Here is an 18,707-nt window from a genome sequence, read left to right on the forward strand (position 1 = left end):
CCAGCCAACCTCTTGCCCACAGGAAGGAGAGCACGCCCCCCAGGCCTGCTCGGCCTGTGTCCATCACGCCCAGCAGCGCCCTCATATCTTCCTGAGACCCTCTCCACAGAAAGGGGGGCCCTGGAGATTGCAGCTGCCCTGAGCTCTGGAGGGGCCACGAGCCCCTATCGCCATAGGGGCCTGGGGAAGGCCCTGGGCCAGTCGGGAGGTTGCTCAAGTCACTCAACCTCCTGAGCCCCGCCCCCTCCAGCTGCCTCTGGCCATAAGCTGAAGGCTCCGGTCCAGGACTCCCGCTGCCCCCCAGCCAGGCCACACCTGGGCACCCACAGGGCAGCAGCCTCACCACACAACTCAGCATCCACAGGCCCCAGGCTCCCTGCTACCCACCCTGAAGCCCAGGAGCAGCTGGGGTGGTCGGGGGCAGTTGGGGGCTCCAGGCCCTCAGGAGGACTTGCTGTGGGGCCTGGCCCAGGGGAGAGGGAAGAAAGGTGAGGAGTCCAGGGGGGACTGGAGACCCTGGAAGCTGGGACACCCCAGGCCCAGGCTGCTCATGGCCACTGGCTGTGCAAGGGACGTGGACAGTGAGGAGCCCAGGGTCAGCAGGCTGGGGACTCTTGGGAGTCCCAGCAGGGGAACAGGCCTGGGGAGGAGGCAGTCTCCTGGCTGGCCAGCTGGTGGGAGCAGGAGGGACAGAGGCTGGGCAGGAGGTTTCTGAAGTATCTTGCTAGAGGTTCTAGTCAGGCCAAGCACAGCTGGGAGGCACCCCCCAGGAGCCAACCAGAGCCCAGGGTGAGCAGGTCCAGTTACCCTCCAGAAACACCCATCTGTGGGAAGATATCAGAGAACTTGGGGCTGATGTGCCGTGGTGGTGGACGACTCTAGTAACCTGGCCGTTCTCTCTGGCCCGTCCTGTCCTAGTTATTCTTTCCCTCAATGTATTTTGAATTCCAGGACCACAAACCCAGTGGATAGCACCTGAAAGACAAAAGCCGACCATGCTCTACACCAGGCACACCCACCTTGGCCTGTTTGCTCCCCACTAGCAACCCCAGCGCTGCTACTGGTACCCCAGACCTGCCTTTAGACCCAGCGTCTTTCCAGGGTGACATACTGAAATCAAAGTCCTTTTCCTGTCCCACCATCAACCCAGGACCGGGAGGTATCATCCTGCCACCTGGGCTTTGGTTAAGTGTGGGCAGTCTGGCAGCCTGCACCTGGCCCCTGGCCCCAGCCTGGGCCTGCCGGGGCTCTGTGGAGTTCAGACCACCCCAGGTGGGGCATGGGCCTGCTTCCCCTCCAGCAGCTCAGGCCCGGGCGCCCCCCCTCCCCCTCAGGGCTCAGCAAACAGAACCCAGCCTCTGGGCTCCTCCCCTTTCCTCCATCCAAAGTCGGGAAATAGAAACTCAGCCTCCAGCTCCTCCCCCCAGCCCAGGCTCCCAGGTGGACTCTTGCCAGCCTCTGCCTCCCCTGGGACGGGGTGGGTGTGTGTGTGTGTGTGTGTGTGTGTGTGTGTGAGGGCAGGACCCACAGTCCCAGGTGTGGGCTGCCTCGCCCTAAGGGAACCAGGCCCCCCTACCAACAGCAAGTGCTTCCACCCACCTCACAGTTATATGAGAATAACCACATTAATGACACCTGGGCACTGCACACAGGAAGTGGGAGCCAGCACAAGCCTTGGTCAGGAGGCCTTCGCTGCCCGGGGCCACTGGAGTCAGATTCTAATTCTTGACCATGGCTTTGGGTTCAACTTCTTGGGGGACAAGCTCAGATTCCCCTGGACGGGCACCCATCCTCGTTTCCGGTCATCCCAGGCTTTGAGGTGTTTCTAGCTGCTGCTCCAGAGCATCGTCGGTGCTCACGGGGCAGGGCTGTGCTCTAGGCAGCCTCCCCCCCAGGCCTTCAGGGCACTGGGTGGAGGCCCTGGACTTGGAGCAAGGGACACTACATTCACAGGTTTCAGAGCCTGCTGTGTGTGCTCATGGAGACCGCCATACCCTGTTGGGCCCCTAGGACCTGGGCACAAGCAGGGCTAGGAGACCCTGCCACTGTCCAGGAGACTTGGGACATGTCTAAGATGACAGGCAACTCTGCCGCCTCACTAGCCCTAAGCCAGGAGCTCAGCCTAGCACAGGCCATGGCCAGGGGTCATGCTTCCTGGGGGCACCAGCCTGACCCACCTTCTGTGGGGTCTCCTGCTCCTCCATAGGCCCTGGGGACTGCGGCCCCACTCTCAGAGCTCCTCAACCCAGGCTGCTGCCCAGGCCTCCCCCTGGCCTTGTGGATGCAGACCCACTCAATGGACCTCACTCCAGGGCAGGGTAAAGGGCATGGCAGTGGTCACTGGTCACAGGCCTGGAGACCTCCTCCTCTACTGCCCCATGGGGCCTCCATCTAGGACTACACCAGAGGACCTCAGCTCCTGCTTCCAGGAGGGCCTCTGGGAGGTGGACTCAGAGGCCGGCTGGAGAGGCAACTACCGTAGTCAAGAGGGGTGGCAACGTTTTATTGAGGCACTGAGGCAGCAGCGGGGTGCCAGTGCAGGAGCAAGGAGGGCCAGGCAGGGCTCAGCAGGACCTGGGCTGGGAGCCCATGCCTGGAAGCACTGGGAGCCCCCCGCCCCTAAAGGCTACCCCTGAAGTGAGTGCAATGTGGGTGCAGATGGGGGGGTCTGGTGAATCAGGGTTCCGGGGGCTGCTGCTGCCCGGGACTCTCCTGTCCCTCTCACAACACCATCCCAGGGACTCGCACCTAAACATTCACAAAACGCTGGTGTCTGCCACCACCCCACACTCAGTGCGCCTAGGGCTGATGGCTTAAATGTCCCTCTGGTGTCCACAAGGCTCAGTCCTGCCCTTGGGGACCCTAAGACTTCAGGGGAACCCTCATCCCGTCCTGGTTCCTTGAGAAAGGTCACACAATTGGTTGCAGAAGTGAGGGCGGCTGGCCCCACATGGGGTAGGGGCTGTGCAGGGGTAGGTGCAGGGGGTGGTTCTGGCCCAAGGTGGGGGGATCAGGCACGCCAAGGAGCTGGAGGCTCCAATAGCCTCCTGGGATCTGCGAGGGATGGGGCTTTTCTTCCTGAGCTGGGGGACATGGGGGACTCAGGTCCAGAAGGTCAGGGGCCCAGTCTCAGCAGAACAGAGAGCAAGCTGAGCAGGAGCCCGAGGCCGAGCAGTGCGGTGCTGGCCCGCGGTCCCCGGCCGGCGGCACTGAAATTGCACAGGAAGCTCTGGCAGCAGTGGGTGCCCACAGACGCCACGCCGAGATTGACGCTAGGACCAGGGCAGATGGGGGAGCAGCCCTTGTTCAGGGTGTGTCCAAAGTCCACGACATTCCCTGCAGGAAAACCAGACTGTGAGGGGTCGCACTGGCCATGGGAGACAGCCAAGGGGTCGGGTGGGCGAGGCTGAGGTGCTCCTGGCCAGCACTCACCAATGCCAGCAGAGGCAGATATAGTCACACAGTAGTTGTCAGAAGAGGAGCAGACGGTGGGCTTCAGACAGTAGAGATTGCTGTTCTGGTTGACGCAGGAGAAGCACACCAGAGAGTGCACTGCAGAAGGAGGGACACTGGGTGACACCTGCCTCCTGTGGGAGGCGGCCTCCAGTGTGCCTCCCAGGCCTGCCCTCTGTACTTAACCAGCTGTGGGCATTTACTGAGCAACAATTACACACCAGGCTCTGGGCTGGGTACCAAGACAAGACAATGACAAATAACACCAGACCCTGGCCCTGGTGAGCTCAAGTGACCCCCAAACACGGGTGACAACAGTGTGGCCTGGCCAGTGTTGAGGCTTCCCTAACACTGGAGGCAGAAGTGCCTCGCTTCACTGGGGAAGAGGAGCCAGAAGGTCCCACAGAGGCTGTCCTGGGAGGACCACTGAATGACCGCCCAGGGGTCGGGGAGAGGGAGCCGGGGGAGGGCATGGTCTGTGAGAAGGTCCGGGGCCCAGGGCATCGCACCTGGCTCCAGACCCAGAAGGGCAGCCAACAGCACCGGCAAGAAGACCCTCATGCTGGAGGGGACAGATGGCCGTCCACAGGAACTCAAAGCCAAAGACACCTGTCTTGCTGGGAGAGATGCACCGTGTTAGAGGGCAGCCCAGGTGAAGGATACCATCAAGATTTTTGGAATCCCACAGAAACAGAGGCCCAGGGAGTGGCCTCGCTGCCCGCGCTGAGGTGGGGAAATGTTGGTTAAGGATACAAGCTAATCAGCACCCTGCTTTCCTAGGGTCAGCTGGGTCCTTGAGTCTGCACTCCCCTGAGGGTAGACCTGGGGCTGGGAAGGGCTCAGTGAGGTGGCCACCTGTGGCCAGGCTGACACACAGCAGGACAGGCACAGTGTGGCTAGGGCAGAGCAGGGGGGCTCCTTTGGGCTGCTGTCCTGCACCACGAGTCCTCTCTTGGGCAGGGGTCAGTGGCACTGGGTGGAGAAGGAACTGGGTTTTGATTCTCTGGAGAATTGCAGAAGGAGTCTGGTACTCAGACCAGCCCTGGTGGGGGAGAGGCGGCCCAGAGGCCCTGGGATAAAGGGGTGCAGGTCTTCGCAGGAGACTCTGGAAGGGAAAGCTGCAGGCCGGGTTTGTGCAAATGGGCCCCAGGCCTCTCCCATCCAGCTTGAACCTCTACTGACATCTTAAGAGTCTGGAACAGGAGTCCCAGATGGCCAATGTTAGTGCCAAGCTCAGCCGCGTCTGTTCCTGCCACCAGGCAGCCCAGGCAGGAAGAAGCTCTTCCTCCATAAAGTGAGGCTGTGGTATGGAGGAATCCTGAGCTGTCTCCAAGGAAGCTCTGGCATGCACAGGGACAAACAGGTCCAGCAGGCATCCCCACCCACCCACTGGGGGCACCTGACCAAGCAGGCCCTGCAGGGATGAGTAAAGGCATCCACTGGGGTGGAGACCGGGAACACCTATGTTTCTGAATGGGCAAAGGAAAGGCAGCCAAAGGGAGCCAACAGGCCCAGGGAGCAGTGCCCCTGGGACCCAGGCCCAGCTCCCCTGTCTCTGGAAAAGCCAGGAATCTAGTGGTAGTCAGTCCAGGCCTCCAGGGACCAGGTGGCCCACCTCAGGAGGCACCTCCTTCGCATGCATAATCTAGGTCAAAACAAAGCCATCCGCTCCCCCTCCCTAGGGCGGGTTCCAGCCCCCAGGTAATCAACCCCCCAGGTAGTTAATTCTCCCCCTCCCGCCAGGGGCTCTCCCCAGGTTCCCGGCTTCCTCCTCCAGTCTGGCAGGCTGTCCCTCCCCAGACCCCACGCGGGAAGTCCGGCTGCCTGGAGTTGGGTGATGGGCCCCGCGTCCACTGGAAGAGGGCCGGGCAGCGGTCTTCGCCGGCTCTGCCCAGATATTCGGAAACATGCGGGGACGGCTGGGAGATGGGAGGAAGGGCTCACCCTGCGGAAGGCCCGCCGGCAGCCCCCGACTCCCAGCTTCCTCCGACCCTCCCGGCGCCTCCGCGTGCGCTGCTCTCGCTGTCCCCTCCCTCCCCGTCCGCGCGCACTGCGGCCCAGGCGGCCCGCCGGTCGGGTCCCCGCAGGTTACGTGGGCGACCCTGGCCGGGCCCCACAGACTCACCGCCGGGAGGACGCAGGCGCCGCGGCCTCGCCGAGCTGCCCAACCTCGCGCGCCGCGTACGGCGACCGCAGGAGCCTCCCCTGCACGAGCCTCCCCTGCACGCCGAGCGCCGCGCCGGATAGGGAGGCGGCGGGCGGGCGGGCGGGGCCGGGGCGGCGCGGCGGGCGGGGGGCGGTCTCCGCGGGGTGCGGGGGCGGGCCCCGGCGTTGTGCGTGCTGGGGGCGGGGGTCTCGGGGGACGCGTTCCCGACCCGAGGATCGTCCAGGTGCCGGCCTACAGGGGTCCAGTGGCTGCGCCGCTGGCCCTCCATCCTGGGACACTGACTTGGAGCCTGTGAGCCCGCGGCGTTCCCAGGTTCCATGTGACACCCAGAGAGGGAACTGAGACCTCAGTAGCCCCTCTCTCACACAAGGTGTACCTGAGTCCCGGCGGGGCCCACTCTCCCACCGGGTCCACCGGATCCTGCCACGTGCCTGGCCGGTGCTTCTCGCTATCCAGAAGGGTAAGCCTGGTGAGGCTTAACTGGCCACCAGTCAGGGTGACAGTCACTGATGCCCAGGCTTATGGGGGCCAGACCCATCTGCCCGAGGCCCAAGGTGCAGTGTGGGAATCCCTTGGCTGAATGGGTGGGTGGGGAGGGTGAAGAGGCCAGAGGACTTAGCAACACCGGGCCCTAAGCCTGTCCTTAGCCTGCACCTGCTTCCATGCTGGGCTGTCCCTGGACCATCCCAAGGTTGGGCAGCCTTGGGGGAGGCAGGATGAGGTGGGAATAGGAGGTGGGGGATTCTGGTTTCTGTTCCCCCTGGCACTGGTTTTGACAGATCTAACTGGAACCTCTCCTTCTGGGCCCAGGGCTGCCTCCTGTCCTGCCAGGACTGGCCCTAGGAGGGACACAGCCTCCTGTGTGCTGCAGCAGCCATGGGGTCCACCAGTCAGCCTGGCCTGCCCCTGTGCAAGGGCACCAAGACCCTTTAGAAGTCCCAGCGCCTCTCCTCCCCTCTCCCAGAGCATCAGCTGTTGTGTCTCCAGATGCCCAGGAAGTGGCTCCGCCAACCTGCACGTGGCCCTGCAGCCACCGGGGACCCTGTCCTCAGCTCCACCCTGGCAGGCCAGGCAGGCCGCTGTTTGGGGACACCAGCAGGGAGCTGTGTCTGGCTGCAGGCCCTCTGCGGAGCCCCCTCCATGGCTGTGGGCGGCCGACTCTCACCACCTCTTCCCTGCAGTCACACTTCGCTTTTCTATGGCACATTTCCTGTAGAAGCAGTCCCACCTGGCCCTGCAGTCCTGCTGGGTGGCAGCTGCAGTGACAGGAGGGAGGGCCCCAGGGAAAGGGCTCCTTAGCTCCACTCCCAGAGGTGGGGGGAGACACGGTGGGGGTGTGAGGGAGGGTGTTAGGGTAGCCAGGGAGGGCTGGGGCCAAGGCCGCCCTGTAACAGGCCTGCCATTGGAGCCAGATAGGGGCACATTCAGTGGGCATGAGTCTTCAGGGACAGACCATCTTCTTGCATGGTCTCCAGGATGCCTTCTCATAGGATGGGGGCTGTGAGGATGGCCCTAGGCCTGAGCCTAAGCAACTCCATTTTAAAAACTCCAGTTTGAAACCTGCAGGCTCACCAGGCACACCCACAGAGCCCTCCAGTGTGGCCTCAGACAAGTCACTTCCCCTGACCCTGATCAACAGAGTGAAGCCCCTGGCAGGCTGTCCTCTCCTGATAAGAGGGAAGGGCGAGAAGATGAGGGGGCGGGGAGACACCAGACCAGATGTTTCTGACCCCAGGGTAAATGATGTCACTTAGAAATCCAGTGGTAGCTGATAAGGATTGAAAGGGGGGTCAAAAGCCCCCAAATGTAGTAAAAATAATAGAGCAAATGAACAGGGATTCAGCCACCCAAAACAAGGATGCACTTGAGCTAGAGAGCCTGATGAGGACCTGACATCCCGTCACTTGTCATCCTTCCTGAGCCTCTGCGTGATGGTCACCACTCTCAAACTCTACCGCCTTGTCTGGACCTTGGTGAGAGCCGCAACTTCTCCCTAAGACCCCCTCCTCAACCGGTTGTCCACTGCATGCCAGGAAAAGCCTGCTTGGTTTCGGACCTGGTCACCACAGTCTGAGTGGGTGGGCATCTGCTGGACATAAAGCCTAAGACTTAGGACTTTTGAACTTATCTTGCAGAGGGGATGTCTGTCATTAGTCTATTGTGATTAAGAGTGCTTGCAGTACTTAGACTTAATCTAGAATTGTTTGCTGTGAATTGATTATGTCTATTGCAGTGCCCAGCATTAAGGATTGTCTTTTTCTTGGTTAAGAACCTACAGAGTGAAACTGTATGGAGTGATTTGAGTGAATAAAGCATTGAAAGGGGCAGAAGTGCATGGACATTATTTCTCCCCTCGACTGCATACGTTGCAACGTTGCCCCCTTGAGACAGTGGGATAGATCAGTTTAGAAGGGCTTCAGGGGCTTATTCCTTGGGGCTAAAAGTGAGATTCTATGTGTGTTGCAAGATGTCTGTGGTGACATCTGTAAGTCTGTTTCACAGCTCTGGGACCAGGCCCTGGTTGTCTCCAGCATGGTAGAATCCAGCAGGCACTGGCCTGGCTGTCACTGTGAATCTTGGTCCTTGGTCTCACCTGGGGGCAGGGCAGGTCTGGTGAGGCTGACTCATGCTTCTTGTCCTTCAAACCTCTTTTCCCATTTTTCACCCTGAGCTTTGGGCTGGTCCTGGATCCTGGAGCCCCCAGTCCCCCTGCCTGGTGCAGAAGTTGGTTAACACTGGTCCCACCCAGGACACATTGTGTCTTGGCACTCCCTTCAGTTTTTGTTTCTGTTACTTGTTAATCATCTCTGCACTATAACATCAACCCTCAGGGGTTCAGGGGCAGGGGACTTCAGCTGTATGTCTGACACCTCAGGGAAGATCCCCGATATTGTGGATGCATGGGGATCCCACTCAGGATGGGATCCTCTGACGTGGAGTACAGGCTAGCATTAGGAAGGTTCTGTCCTGGTTTAGATGTGAGGTGTCCCCCAGAGTCATGTGTGAGATAATGCAAGAAGGTTCGGGGTGAAGTGATAGGCTTATGGGATCCTTAACCGGATCCTCTGGAAGGGATAACCGAGTGGCCATTAGGCAGGTCCAGTAGGCAGGTCGGTGTGGCTGAGGAGGGGTCCCTGGGGCCTGCATTTGTATTTTGTCCTTGTTGAAGCCTCTCCCTCTCTGCATCTGGTGGCCTTGTCCCCAGCTGCTTCTCCACCACACTTTTCCCTCATGATGTTCTGCCTCATCTCAGTCCCTAAGGAATGGAGTCAGCCATCTGTGGACTGAGACCCCTGAAACTGTGAGCCTCAAGTAAACTTTTTCTTCTCTAATTGTTCTTTTTTTTAAATTTTTAATATTTATTTATTTTTAGTTATCGGCGGACATAACATCTTTGTTTGTATGTGGTGCTGAGGATCGAACCCGGGCTGCACGCATGCCAGGAGAGCGCGCTACCACTTGAGCCACATCCCCAGCCCCTCTCTAATTGTTCTTTCAGGATTTTTGGTCTCAGCAGCAAAAACAAAAAAACAAACCTGACTAAAACAGGCCCTCCTGATTCTGAATGTCTACTTCATAAAGTGTCCCCAATGCCACTTGCTCATCACCACTAGACTGCCTAATGAAAATCTGGGACAAGTCTGATCCACAGATGTTCAGGTTCCTGATTCTCTTCTGCTGTCAGGCATGGCCTCAGTGGGAGTTCCAGGGAGAATCATGGCCGCCAGAGGGAGAATGACCTTCAATGCTGTCTTGCAGCTTAGTGTGTTTGTAAGAAGGAAGGAGAATGGCCTGAGGTTCCCTTGCTCGGAGGGAGAACCCCAAATTATGTTGCAGTGTAAGCTAGACCCTGCTAAGATTGCTGCCACTGTCACCGCGGTTTACCAGTGACGAGCCCTGGCTTCCCCATGCTGAAGGATAAGAGAAGCACGCGGAGGCCAGTGGAGAGTGGACAGTGGGAGCTTTATTAAAGGACAGCAGGAAAGACTTTCCGGAAGAAGGGGACCCAAGAGGTGGAGTACGTGGAAGGGGAGGTCTTCCCTTTTTATAGCTAAGGTCTTCTTTCAGCTTCCCCACATTTCCATCGGGTCCCTGTCCTTTGTTTTGTTATCTTGCAGTGGTTGAATGTAGGTGGGGAGACCCCAGAGGTGAGGGGCAGATGGGGGGAGGTGTAATCTGGGCAGGAAGGGCCTGGGGCCGCTTCTGATTAGCACCTCCCTGTTTGCTGGGAGCTGTTTCATTAACATTTCTTTGGGACAGGCTCTGGGCCTTGGGGACATTAACATTTCAATTTCCCCGAGGGCTGCTCTGCTTTCCGGGGCTCCATTCTCCATGTGGCCTTCAGTTTTTATCTTACTACACTAACTACCTCTCTTTAAATCTGGCTTCACCACGATGGAAGAGCATCTAGGAGAAGACACCTGCCAGGGTAGAGAGGCCAGAGAAATCCCAAGGGTTCCCACTAACCCCTGCAGTAGCTGTTAGGTCGGTGGCGACTTAGTGGCAACTTAGAACAAAGCAGCCCGCACCGGAAAAGAACATCAATCAGATGCTGGCTGAAATGCCTGTCAATCAGCCAGATCTCCTGACTAACGCCTGTCAATCAGCAGGACCCCCTGGCCGATCCTGGAGTTCAGCCAACTCCCCTGACCAACTCCAAGGGGCCAAGGGACCCTAAAAACACCTTTTCCTGTCCCAAGCCCTTCCCTTCCTGCTGTGAGCCCCATAAAAGTCCAGTCCGGTCGAGCTTCCACTCGGTTTCTCCTCAGACCCTTCTCCTGTCCCCTCTGTGGGAGTGATATCTCAATAAAGCCTGTTCAGCGGCCCTTTTAAATCTGCGTCCTTTGGCCATTGCCTGCCCCCACTGATCTGACACGAGACATTGAGGAGAAGTCACAGACGTGGGCACATGGCCCTGATGAGTCCTTAGCTGACATCCTCGACTCCTATCGGCTGTCTTTCAAAACAGATCAGGAGGAGAGGGAGGAAAGGGACCGGGCGGCTGAAGCACTGGTCATGGCCCTGGAGGGAGCAAGCTTCCGGACGTTAAAGGAGTGAATGGCGTGGACCTTGAATCAGAGGAATTTGGTTGCACTGTAGAAAAGTGGGAATGCCAACAGGTGATGTAGCCCCCATTGAGGACCTAGGCCTGGTGCTGTCAGTCAGGGCCATCACTGGAGGAGTGAATGTCCTCGGGGTGCAGGCTCACAGGGCGAGATTCCCCCCAACCTGGCCTGAGGGGGCCCAGGGTCAACCTTAATGGCTCCCAGAACTCCCATTACTACACATGAACCCTGGCACGAGTCTCAGGAGGTCATTTCCTTCTGGACACTGGTGCCAGCTTTTCCGGTGTGTCTCCTGGACGCCTTCCTCTGTTAACATGCTGTGCGAGGGAGTCTGGGAGGCCCAGCACTAGATATTTTACTCCCCAGTTAGGCTGTGAATGGGACGGGGTGATGTTTTCTCGTTCATTCCTGAACGTCCCAGAGTGCCCTACCCCTTTCTTGGGAAGAGATACACTCTCAAGATTCAGACTTCCATCACCATGAATCTGGGACCCCAGGGCCCATTATGTCTACCTCTATTAGAATGTGATACAAACCCGAATAAACCCAGAAGTAGGGCCGGTGGGGGCACATGGGCAAGTTGAGCACCGTTCCAGTTAAAGTAACCTTGGAGGATCCCTCCGTCTTCCTGCACCAGAGACAGTACCCCCTGCACCCAGAGGCAAAGAGAGGTTTACTGGAGATCGTTCAAAACCTTAAGAGACAGGGACTCTTGGTGTTGGGTGCAGAGCAGGCTGAACTGTGTTGTCTGCAGGACAGGCTGAACAGATGTTGACTGCAAGATAACCCACGCACTCAAACCCCCCTCTATCTGGTCCTTTATCACCTGTTTGTGTCAAGTCCCGCTTAAGGCTGAGCACTCAACCCCCCTTGGGCCAACAAGGCAGCGTGCAGACTCAGAGGCCCCATTAGATTTGGGCTATAAAAACTCCCTCCTGCCAGGCCCCCCTCTCTCTTGCTCTTTCTCTCTTGCTCTTTCTCTCTTGCTCTCTCTCTCTTGCTCTTTATCTTTCTTACGCGCGCTCTCTGTCTCTCTCTTGCTCTCTCCCTGTTCATCTCTTCTCTTTTCTCTCTCTCTCTTTCCTTCTTTCCTTTCTCTTTGTGGCACTGCTGCAGTAAAGATCTTTTGGTTGCTCCGAGTGTTGTGGTCACTTTCCTTTCATTGGTGCCGAAACCCAGGAGAGGGTTAAAACCCACTTTTGGGTCCCTCTTCCTTCGGAAGTGCCACTCACCGGATGGCCTGAACCCAGGCCTGAACCCATTTTCTCGACTGCCAGAACTCCATCCACCACCGACCTTCGATTGGTGAGTTTCCCCTTCCTGGAGTCCTAAACCCAGTGGTGGTGTCAGGAGGATTTGGCCGTTGATTGTCCGGCAAACCTCTTTGCCCACCTGCGGGGAGGAAAACACCCCACCACAGCCTTTAAGGCTACGGTGGCCCTCAGGGACTCCTTCCTAGGGCAGAATAGACTCCTGGGTTCAAAATTATTCCCTTCCCTTCCCAGCTGTTAGTTACCAGCATAGGCTTTGTAGGTCTCCCTCAAAGGACTGTGTAACCTCCAGGGACACATAACAGAGAACTGAACATCACAGTCCACCCAGACCTTCACCATCTCTGTGGCTCTCCTAAAATCCTAGTCCTCAGACACTTACCCTCCCCTTCCTCCCTCTTCCCCTGTCTCTCTCTTTCCCCTCTTTCCTGCCCTGCGAGTCTCCGGCCTCTCCAGGAGGGGTCCCGAAAAGAAAAGCCTTGGCCAAGGTCTCCCACGGCTCCAGCTCCGTCCAGGATGAGAGCTTCGACTGTCAGGATTCGGTGATGACCAATCTCTGCAGCTCGAACCTGCCACTAAGGCACTCCTGATTTTTGGCTCTAGCGGGGATGCCCCTTTTGCCAATAAATCAGTTTCCTCCTTCTCTCTTATACTACGGTTGCGTCTCCTTCCTTCTCCCCTACACTACGTTTGCGTCCTCTTCCCTCCTCCTTATACTACTTTGCGACATGGGTAATGTGTCCTCTCTGCCGGTCGACTCTCCCCTACAATGCCTCTTGGATAACCTCAAAACCCTCTCCTTGACACCAGACATCAAACCCCCAAAATTGATCAAATATAGCACCCAGGCCTGGCCCACTTATCCCTTAGACAACCAAAGCAGATGGCCCCCCTTTTGGGTCCCTGGATCCCTCCATTCTAAGGGATCTCTACAATTACTGTGGGCATTCGAAAAAATGGGTAAAAAGCTGCTATATCAAAGCTTTCTTCTTGCTTGTGCTCTCTGCACCTCTTGCAGACCTCTGCAAATTCTTCTAGCTTGCAAACCAACACCCACAACCACTGACCCCCAATCTCCTCCTCCTCCGGACTCATCCACTACTTTTGACCCTACTGATGAATCTCCACCCTATCGCCCGGCTCAAATAGGTCCTCACCCTCAACCTTCTGCCCCAGCCCCTCCACTGTCTCCCCCACCTGAACAACCTGACTTCTCCTCTCCACTCACTAGATCAAAAACCTAAACAACCGTCTTTCCTCAAAACATTGCCTCTTTTCGGAGGTAGCAAGTACTGAAGGAATCCCTTCACCCACTCACTCCTCTCTTCTCCTGTCAGCGCCCACACCAGGTGCCACCAGGTCCTCTTACCAGCTAACCCAAAGCTCAAACCAGCTGAGGAGAGCCCTTGGACCCCTATCAGAGATCTGGTGAAAATGGCCTTTAAAGTTGCTTTGTCATCACTGAAAACAGGTTACTAAGAATTGTCCCTTACAGGCTTTTTGGGATATTCACTCCCATCCTCCCCTCTGCTCTACCTGTTCTACTGCTCAAGTTTTCCTTGCTAGGGAAAATCCTATTCTTTTACATCACTCCTTCCTCATTCTCAGATCCACCGAGCTGCTCTCAGCTCCGCCTTCCCGTCTTCCCCTCCTTACCCAGGCCCACAGAAAAGGCTTAACTGACCTTCTCCAGAAATCTTCACCATGGCTGATTTTAGGATTTTCAGCAAAAAAATCCCTATAAAAGTTAAATGTAGATAAACTTCCTATTTTCCTGTTGCCCTGTTTTACTTGGTCACTGGCTGGAAAAATCAGCACTCAAAAAGCTAGACACCCCCTTACTAGTTTTTTCACAAAATATGTGAACAAGGCCTCTGGCTTTGAGCTGGGGCTTCACAGAGAAGGCTACATTTCTAAGATAAGGAAGTTACCAAATGGGCTCCATGATAACAGCTGGCAGGGGTGGGGAGGGTGGGGAGAAGAGGAGAGAAAGGGAAAAGAAAAAGCTCTCCCCCTCCCAAGTGTTCTTGAAGGGTTAACTTGCCCAGAACAGAGGGAAAACAAACAAACAAACTGCTTTTTGTGAACTTCTGCAGACTGTGAACTTCTGCAGACTGCGAACTTCTGAGCCCCTTCCCTTACATGTTGGGTACAAAATTCTGAAACAACCTAAACTTGGGGTTCAGGGGATTAATTGATTACAACAGAAGCAGTGCCCTCTGAATCCAGTTGCAACCAAATAAAACTATTTCCCTATCTTCAGTGCTATCTTAGGTGCCTTGCCTTGTCTGTTCCTACAACAGTATAATTCTATATACTTAAACATTGTTCATGTTTTCATGAAATGGTCAACAGTTGTGATTAATTGTGTACTGCAAATAACAAAATATCTCTTATTAAAATGGAATAATTTGCCTAAATTCAGAAATTTACAAGAATTATTTAAAAATATAAAAAAAGAAAGAGTAAAGAAATAGGAAAGAGAAATTAGAAGGTTCTAGGTATGGATTTAATAGAAGGAAAATGTGTTTCTGGATAAGAGAGTCTGTTAAGTAAATAAGAGGGTTTAAGTAAGTGCTAAAGAAGGTCTGTATGTACAACTATGGTTAAACAACAACTGTTATTTTGCAATATTGTAATATGTTATTTCTCTAAAAGCTAAACTTGACTAATATAAAAACATCAGTAGTAATTGTGGTACTATTACTCTTCTTTGTATATTAAATGTGCTCATATTTTCCAGGTATATGTCATTAAGATAGAAGCTTTAAAAAAAAAAAAAACTATATCAAGCTGGTGTTCTCCAAAAGGTTGCATGGTTATTTTAGGCTTATAAAAATAACATATTGGAGATTTATTTATATCATTTAATGTTTTATAACTGGACCTGTTATCAATAAGATTAATATAAAGTTCTATACACTAGGTACAATTTAAATGTAATATACTGTATTACCTAGTATTCATGTGACATCAAGCAACAATATATGTAAATTTTATAAAATAATATTTTAAAAAAAAGATCAGCTTCAATACTAGAACACTTTACCTAAGATTTATAAATCTTAGCCTTACCTGGGATAAGGCTGTGCTTCCCATCTTAATACATGTCAGAATGACTCCAAAGTAGGCCAGACTTCAGCTAAAGCCCAACACTCTTAATTTAGGGTGAAACTGACTTTGCTGGATGTTTATGATCAAGACTTAAAGTTAAATTAATATGTCCAAGAAAACCAATATTTGGCCCTGGCCCTCTGAGTCAGTCTGAATCCAGGGAACAGGGAACTTCTCTAAAGAGCTTTGCAACTCTGGGCCACATAACCTCCTGATCAGGGAGATTATTGAGACCACTGGAGAATGAAAAGCCAATCAGTGCATTTGCTGTGAATAGGAGGGTCATTGGAGACAGGAGACATCCCTGATGCTTCCAAGGGAAGCCACATGGTCAAGCAAGACCTGGACCTATCCTAGTGCAAATGGCACTAGCAGAACTATGAAGCTGCTCTCAGGTTCCCCCACGAGCGACCCCTATGGGAATTCGGCTGACTCTTGGTCTTAAACACCTATCAAAACCAGTTAAGCCAAAACCAGTCATTCCTGGGAGTAATGAAGGACAAGAACAGCTAGAAAAGAGGAGACAGCAACTAAGCCAACAGGCTCCATGGGGAATGTTCAGTTAAGTATGGCCTTGGCTCCTCCCCCTCACAGGACCCCTATTAGTCCTCTCTATGTTTCTCCTAATAGGACCATGTCTATTAAATTGCCTACAGAAGTTCATGCAAGATCAGATACACAAATTCACCAACAAGCTGGTCAATCAACTTCTTCTTTAAGACTACCAGCCCTGATGCCCAAGATGGACACCTACGACTCATGACCAACTCCTCTGGCTCCAGAGACTCTGTGCCCATCTAAAACCCTCTCTAACCCTTTTTCCAATTTTCACAACCCCTCTTTCACTTCCTAGGAATGAGAACTACTCTCCAGCACGTCCACTCTGCTTATTCTGTCTGCTCTACAGTATCCCCACAAGGAAGCATCAAACCTAAACTCCCCCTGGTACCACCATGTCTCCCACCTTAAAAAGGCACTTGTTCCAAATGTCCAGTCCTGGACTTCCACCATGCCCACCAAACTCAAAATTTCTTGCCAACCCCCTTCTTCTTTTACTAATCATTATTCTCTCTCAAGTTTTTATCTCAAACCACAGATACCGCTTCTACATCCAAGCGACATGACACCAGGATGACACAACCCACTCTCAGTTTATGGGTCAAGGAGATTGCCCTTCCACTGGTTGCAAGCGGTCTGTCACCCTTAACATTACTGGGTTCAACCAAGCCACCTCCAATACTTCCTAGAGTCCCTGCTACAGGACCAGTGGCTGACACCAAGAATCTCCTCCATCTAGGACTGGTTTGATGCCATCAAGGACTTGTGGCTTCAAGGAACTTTTATGGACTTTACCCCTACCACAGTAGTTGTCTGTAGCCACTGAGTGTTATTTCTGGCTGCCCTGGTGTTCTCAGACCTGTCCCCCAAACATTCCTCCTCTTCCCCTTCTAGGTCTAACGCCGCCCACCATTAAGCAGGAAGAAGCCAGAGGACTTTACACCGTCCCCCATGTCACTTAGAAAAACAAAAATGGAGGAATGTTGGGTGCAGAGCAGGCTGAACTGTGTTGTCTGCAGGGCAGGCTGAACAGATGTTGGCTGCAAGATAGCCCACGCACTCAAACCCCCCTCTATCTGGTCCTTTATCACCTGTTTGTGTCAAGTCCCACTCAAGGCTGAGCACTCAACCCCCCTTGGGCCAACAAGGCAGCGTGCAGACCCAGAGGCCCCATTAGATTTGGGCTATAAAAACTCCCTCCTGCCAGGCCCCCCTCTCTCTCCCTCTCTCTCTTGCTCTCTCTCTTGCTCTTTATCTTTCTTACGCGCGCTCTCTGTCTCTCTCTTGCTCTTGCTCTCTCCCTGTTCATCTCTTCTCTTTTTTCTCTCTCTCTTTCCTTCTTTCCTTTCTCTTTGTTGCACTGCTGCAGTAAAGATCTTTTGGTTGCTCCGAGTGTTGTGGTCACTTTCCTTTCACTTGGGGCCTTGCAATATCCCCTGTGACACCCCAACTTAGGAGTCCAGAAACCAAACAGGGAAAGGCACCTGGTCCAAGGTGTCAGGATGACAGTGAAGTAGCTGTGCCCCTCCATCCTCTGGTGCCCAACACTGACACTGTGGTTTACGGTGTTAGGTTTGGAGGATACTGTCTTCTGTGTACCCCTAGACAGTCACAATATCTGCTTGCTTTTGAAGACCCAGATGTGGGTCTCAATTAACTTGAAGAGTGTTACCACAGGATTCAGAGATTGTCAGGTTGATGGTAGTGACTTAGGGACAAAGCACCAAGCAGCCCATGAAAGAAACATCAATCAGGCACTGACAGGACCGCCTGTCAATCAGTGGGGTCTCCTGGCCAATCCTGGATCTCAGCCAGTTCCCCCACCAACTCCAGTGGGACAAGGGACTCTAAAAATCTCTCTTCCTGACCCAAGCCCTTCCCTTCCTGCCATAAGCCCCATAAAATTCCAGTCGGTTCAGCCCCCCACGTGGTTTCTCCTCAGACCCTCTTCCTGTCCACTCTGGGTCTGAGAGTTCCGCCCCGGGGTGGGATCTCAACAAAGCCTCCCTCGGAGGCCTTTTTACATCTGCCTCCTTTGGTTGCTGAGGTTGCCTGGCCTTACAGAGCTAATCCCCACTTGTTTAGGCAGGTCCTTACCAAGGACCTGGCAGAATGTTAGACAGGTCATCTGTAACTGTCCTCCAAGATGTGGATGACACCCTTCTATGTGCACACCCAGGAGGAAGGCCAAATGGCCACTCCAGAGCTCCTGGTTACCTGGCTGGTAGAGGGTATAAGGTGTCCAAATGGAAGCCCCTGTGTGCCAACCACAGGCTCAGTGTCTAGGATCACAACTGTGTCCAGGAGTCTGCGGGGGGCGAGGGGAAGAGAGGATTGCCTGGCAGGAGGACACCCTCTACCCAGACCATATGGCAACTCAGGATTCCTGGGGTCGCTGGACACCGCAGGCTTTGGATCCTGGGTATGGAGATAGCTAGGTCCCTTCATCCACTTCTCAAGTAAGCCCAAGGCGGGGGACCACCCTAATATGGGAACCAGAGTACGTTGAAGCTTTCAAAGCCCAGAAGGAGGCCTTACCTCACATCCTGCTGCAGCTGCCTACGGAGCAGGAATCCAATCTGTGAATGAAAGCGGGGAAATGGCCTTAGGGCAGATGACAGAAGGGAGGCGCCAGCTCAGCAGCCAGTGGTGTCTCAGCTGAGAGCTGCGTGTGGAATCTGAAGGTGGTGCCCTTCCCGGTGAGTGGAGGCTGCAGAGGCCTTGCTGGTCCCCGAGACCACTGAGATGACCCTAGGAAGGGATCCTACTGCTATGCCTGGCGCTGCGGGCTTAAAGGACACTCTTGCCCCTTCCAGGCACGCTGCCCCTGGAGCTCTGAGTCTTGTATTCTCCTTTTAAATAGAATTCCTGCTGCTTCTTACTTCTGTGGTGTTCACCATGTTCATTCTTTGACTCTGTGGAACATGGACCAATCCCATGTCCTGCTGCAACACAGGTTAGATTAGATGCTGGACTGACAGAATCACCTCTGGAACTGTTGCAGGTCCAGGGAGTGTAGGGTTGGGGCCCATGTTTCCTGAAGGAACGTGGAGAACAAGGGATGTCGCCAAGGAAAGG

General features: G+C 54.5%; 1 protein-coding gene and 2 long non-coding RNA genes across 4 annotated transcripts; 2 read left to right on the plus strand and 1 right to left on the minus strand.

Moving 5' to 3' along the window:
• Positions 1–2,482: 2,482 nt before the first annotated feature.
• On the minus strand, positions 2,483–5,697 carry Ly6e (lymphocyte antigen 6 family member E). Of its 2 annotated transcripts, none has more exons than XM_046449187.2 (4): positions 5,579–5,697; positions 3,963–4,070; positions 3,433–3,552; positions 2,483–3,336 (listed from the first exon to the last, which is right to left on the minus strand). In XM_046449187.2, the coding sequence occupies exons 2-4, from the start codon at positions 4,012–4,014 to the stop codon at positions 3,116–3,118; spliced, it is 393 nt and encodes a 130-aa protein (XP_046305143.1). In that variant the 5' UTR covers positions 4,015–4,070; positions 5,579–5,697; the 3' UTR covers positions 2,483–3,115. The 2 variants fall into 2 exon arrangements, with proteins under 2 accessions (XP_046305143.1, XP_046305142.1); XM_046449186.1 differs by having other exon boundaries at positions 3,963–4,066; positions 5,579–5,684.
• A 108-nt stretch (positions 5,698–5,805) lies between these two features.
• LOC131424349 (uncharacterized) lies at positions 5,806–7,950 on the plus strand. Its single transcript, XR_009227188.1, has 2 exons — positions 5,806–6,080; positions 6,431–7,950. It is a non-coding gene; the product is annotated as an uncharacterized LOC131424349 (long non-coding RNA).
• A 3,616-nt stretch (positions 7,951–11,566) lies between these two features.
• Positions 11,567–17,022, plus strand: LOC131424348 (uncharacterized). The gene is made up of 2 exons (XR_009227187.1): positions 11,567–11,991; positions 15,702–17,022. It is a non-coding gene; the product is annotated as an uncharacterized LOC131424348 (long non-coding RNA).
• Positions 17,023–18,707: the final 1,685 nt, after the last annotated feature.

The sequence above is a fragment of the Marmota monax genome, unplaced genomic scaffold, assembly GCF_021218885.2.
Source record: "Marmota monax isolate L192 unplaced genomic scaffold, Marmota_monax_Labrador192_F-V1.1 WCK01_AAM20220418_F8-fsc00073, whole genome shotgun sequence".
Lineage (NCBI taxonomy): Eukaryota > Metazoa > Chordata > Mammalia > Rodentia > Sciuridae > Marmota > Marmota monax.

Bases quoted from the DNA above. Each gene is read 5' to 3' on its own strand.
- Ly6e (XM_046449187.2), bottom strand. From the start codon at position 4,014: ATGAGGGTCTTCTTGCCGGTGCTGTTGGCTGCCCTTCTGGGTCTGGAG. The intron at 3,553-3,962 runs GTGCGATGCCCT...CTCCTTCTGCAG, and splicing joins CCTTCTGGGTCTGGAGCCAG to TGCACTCTCTGGTGTGCTTC. The intron at 3,337-3,432 runs GTGAGTGCTGGC...GTTTTCCTGCAG, and splicing joins ATCTGCCTCTGCTGGCATTG to GGAATGTCGTGGACTTTGGA.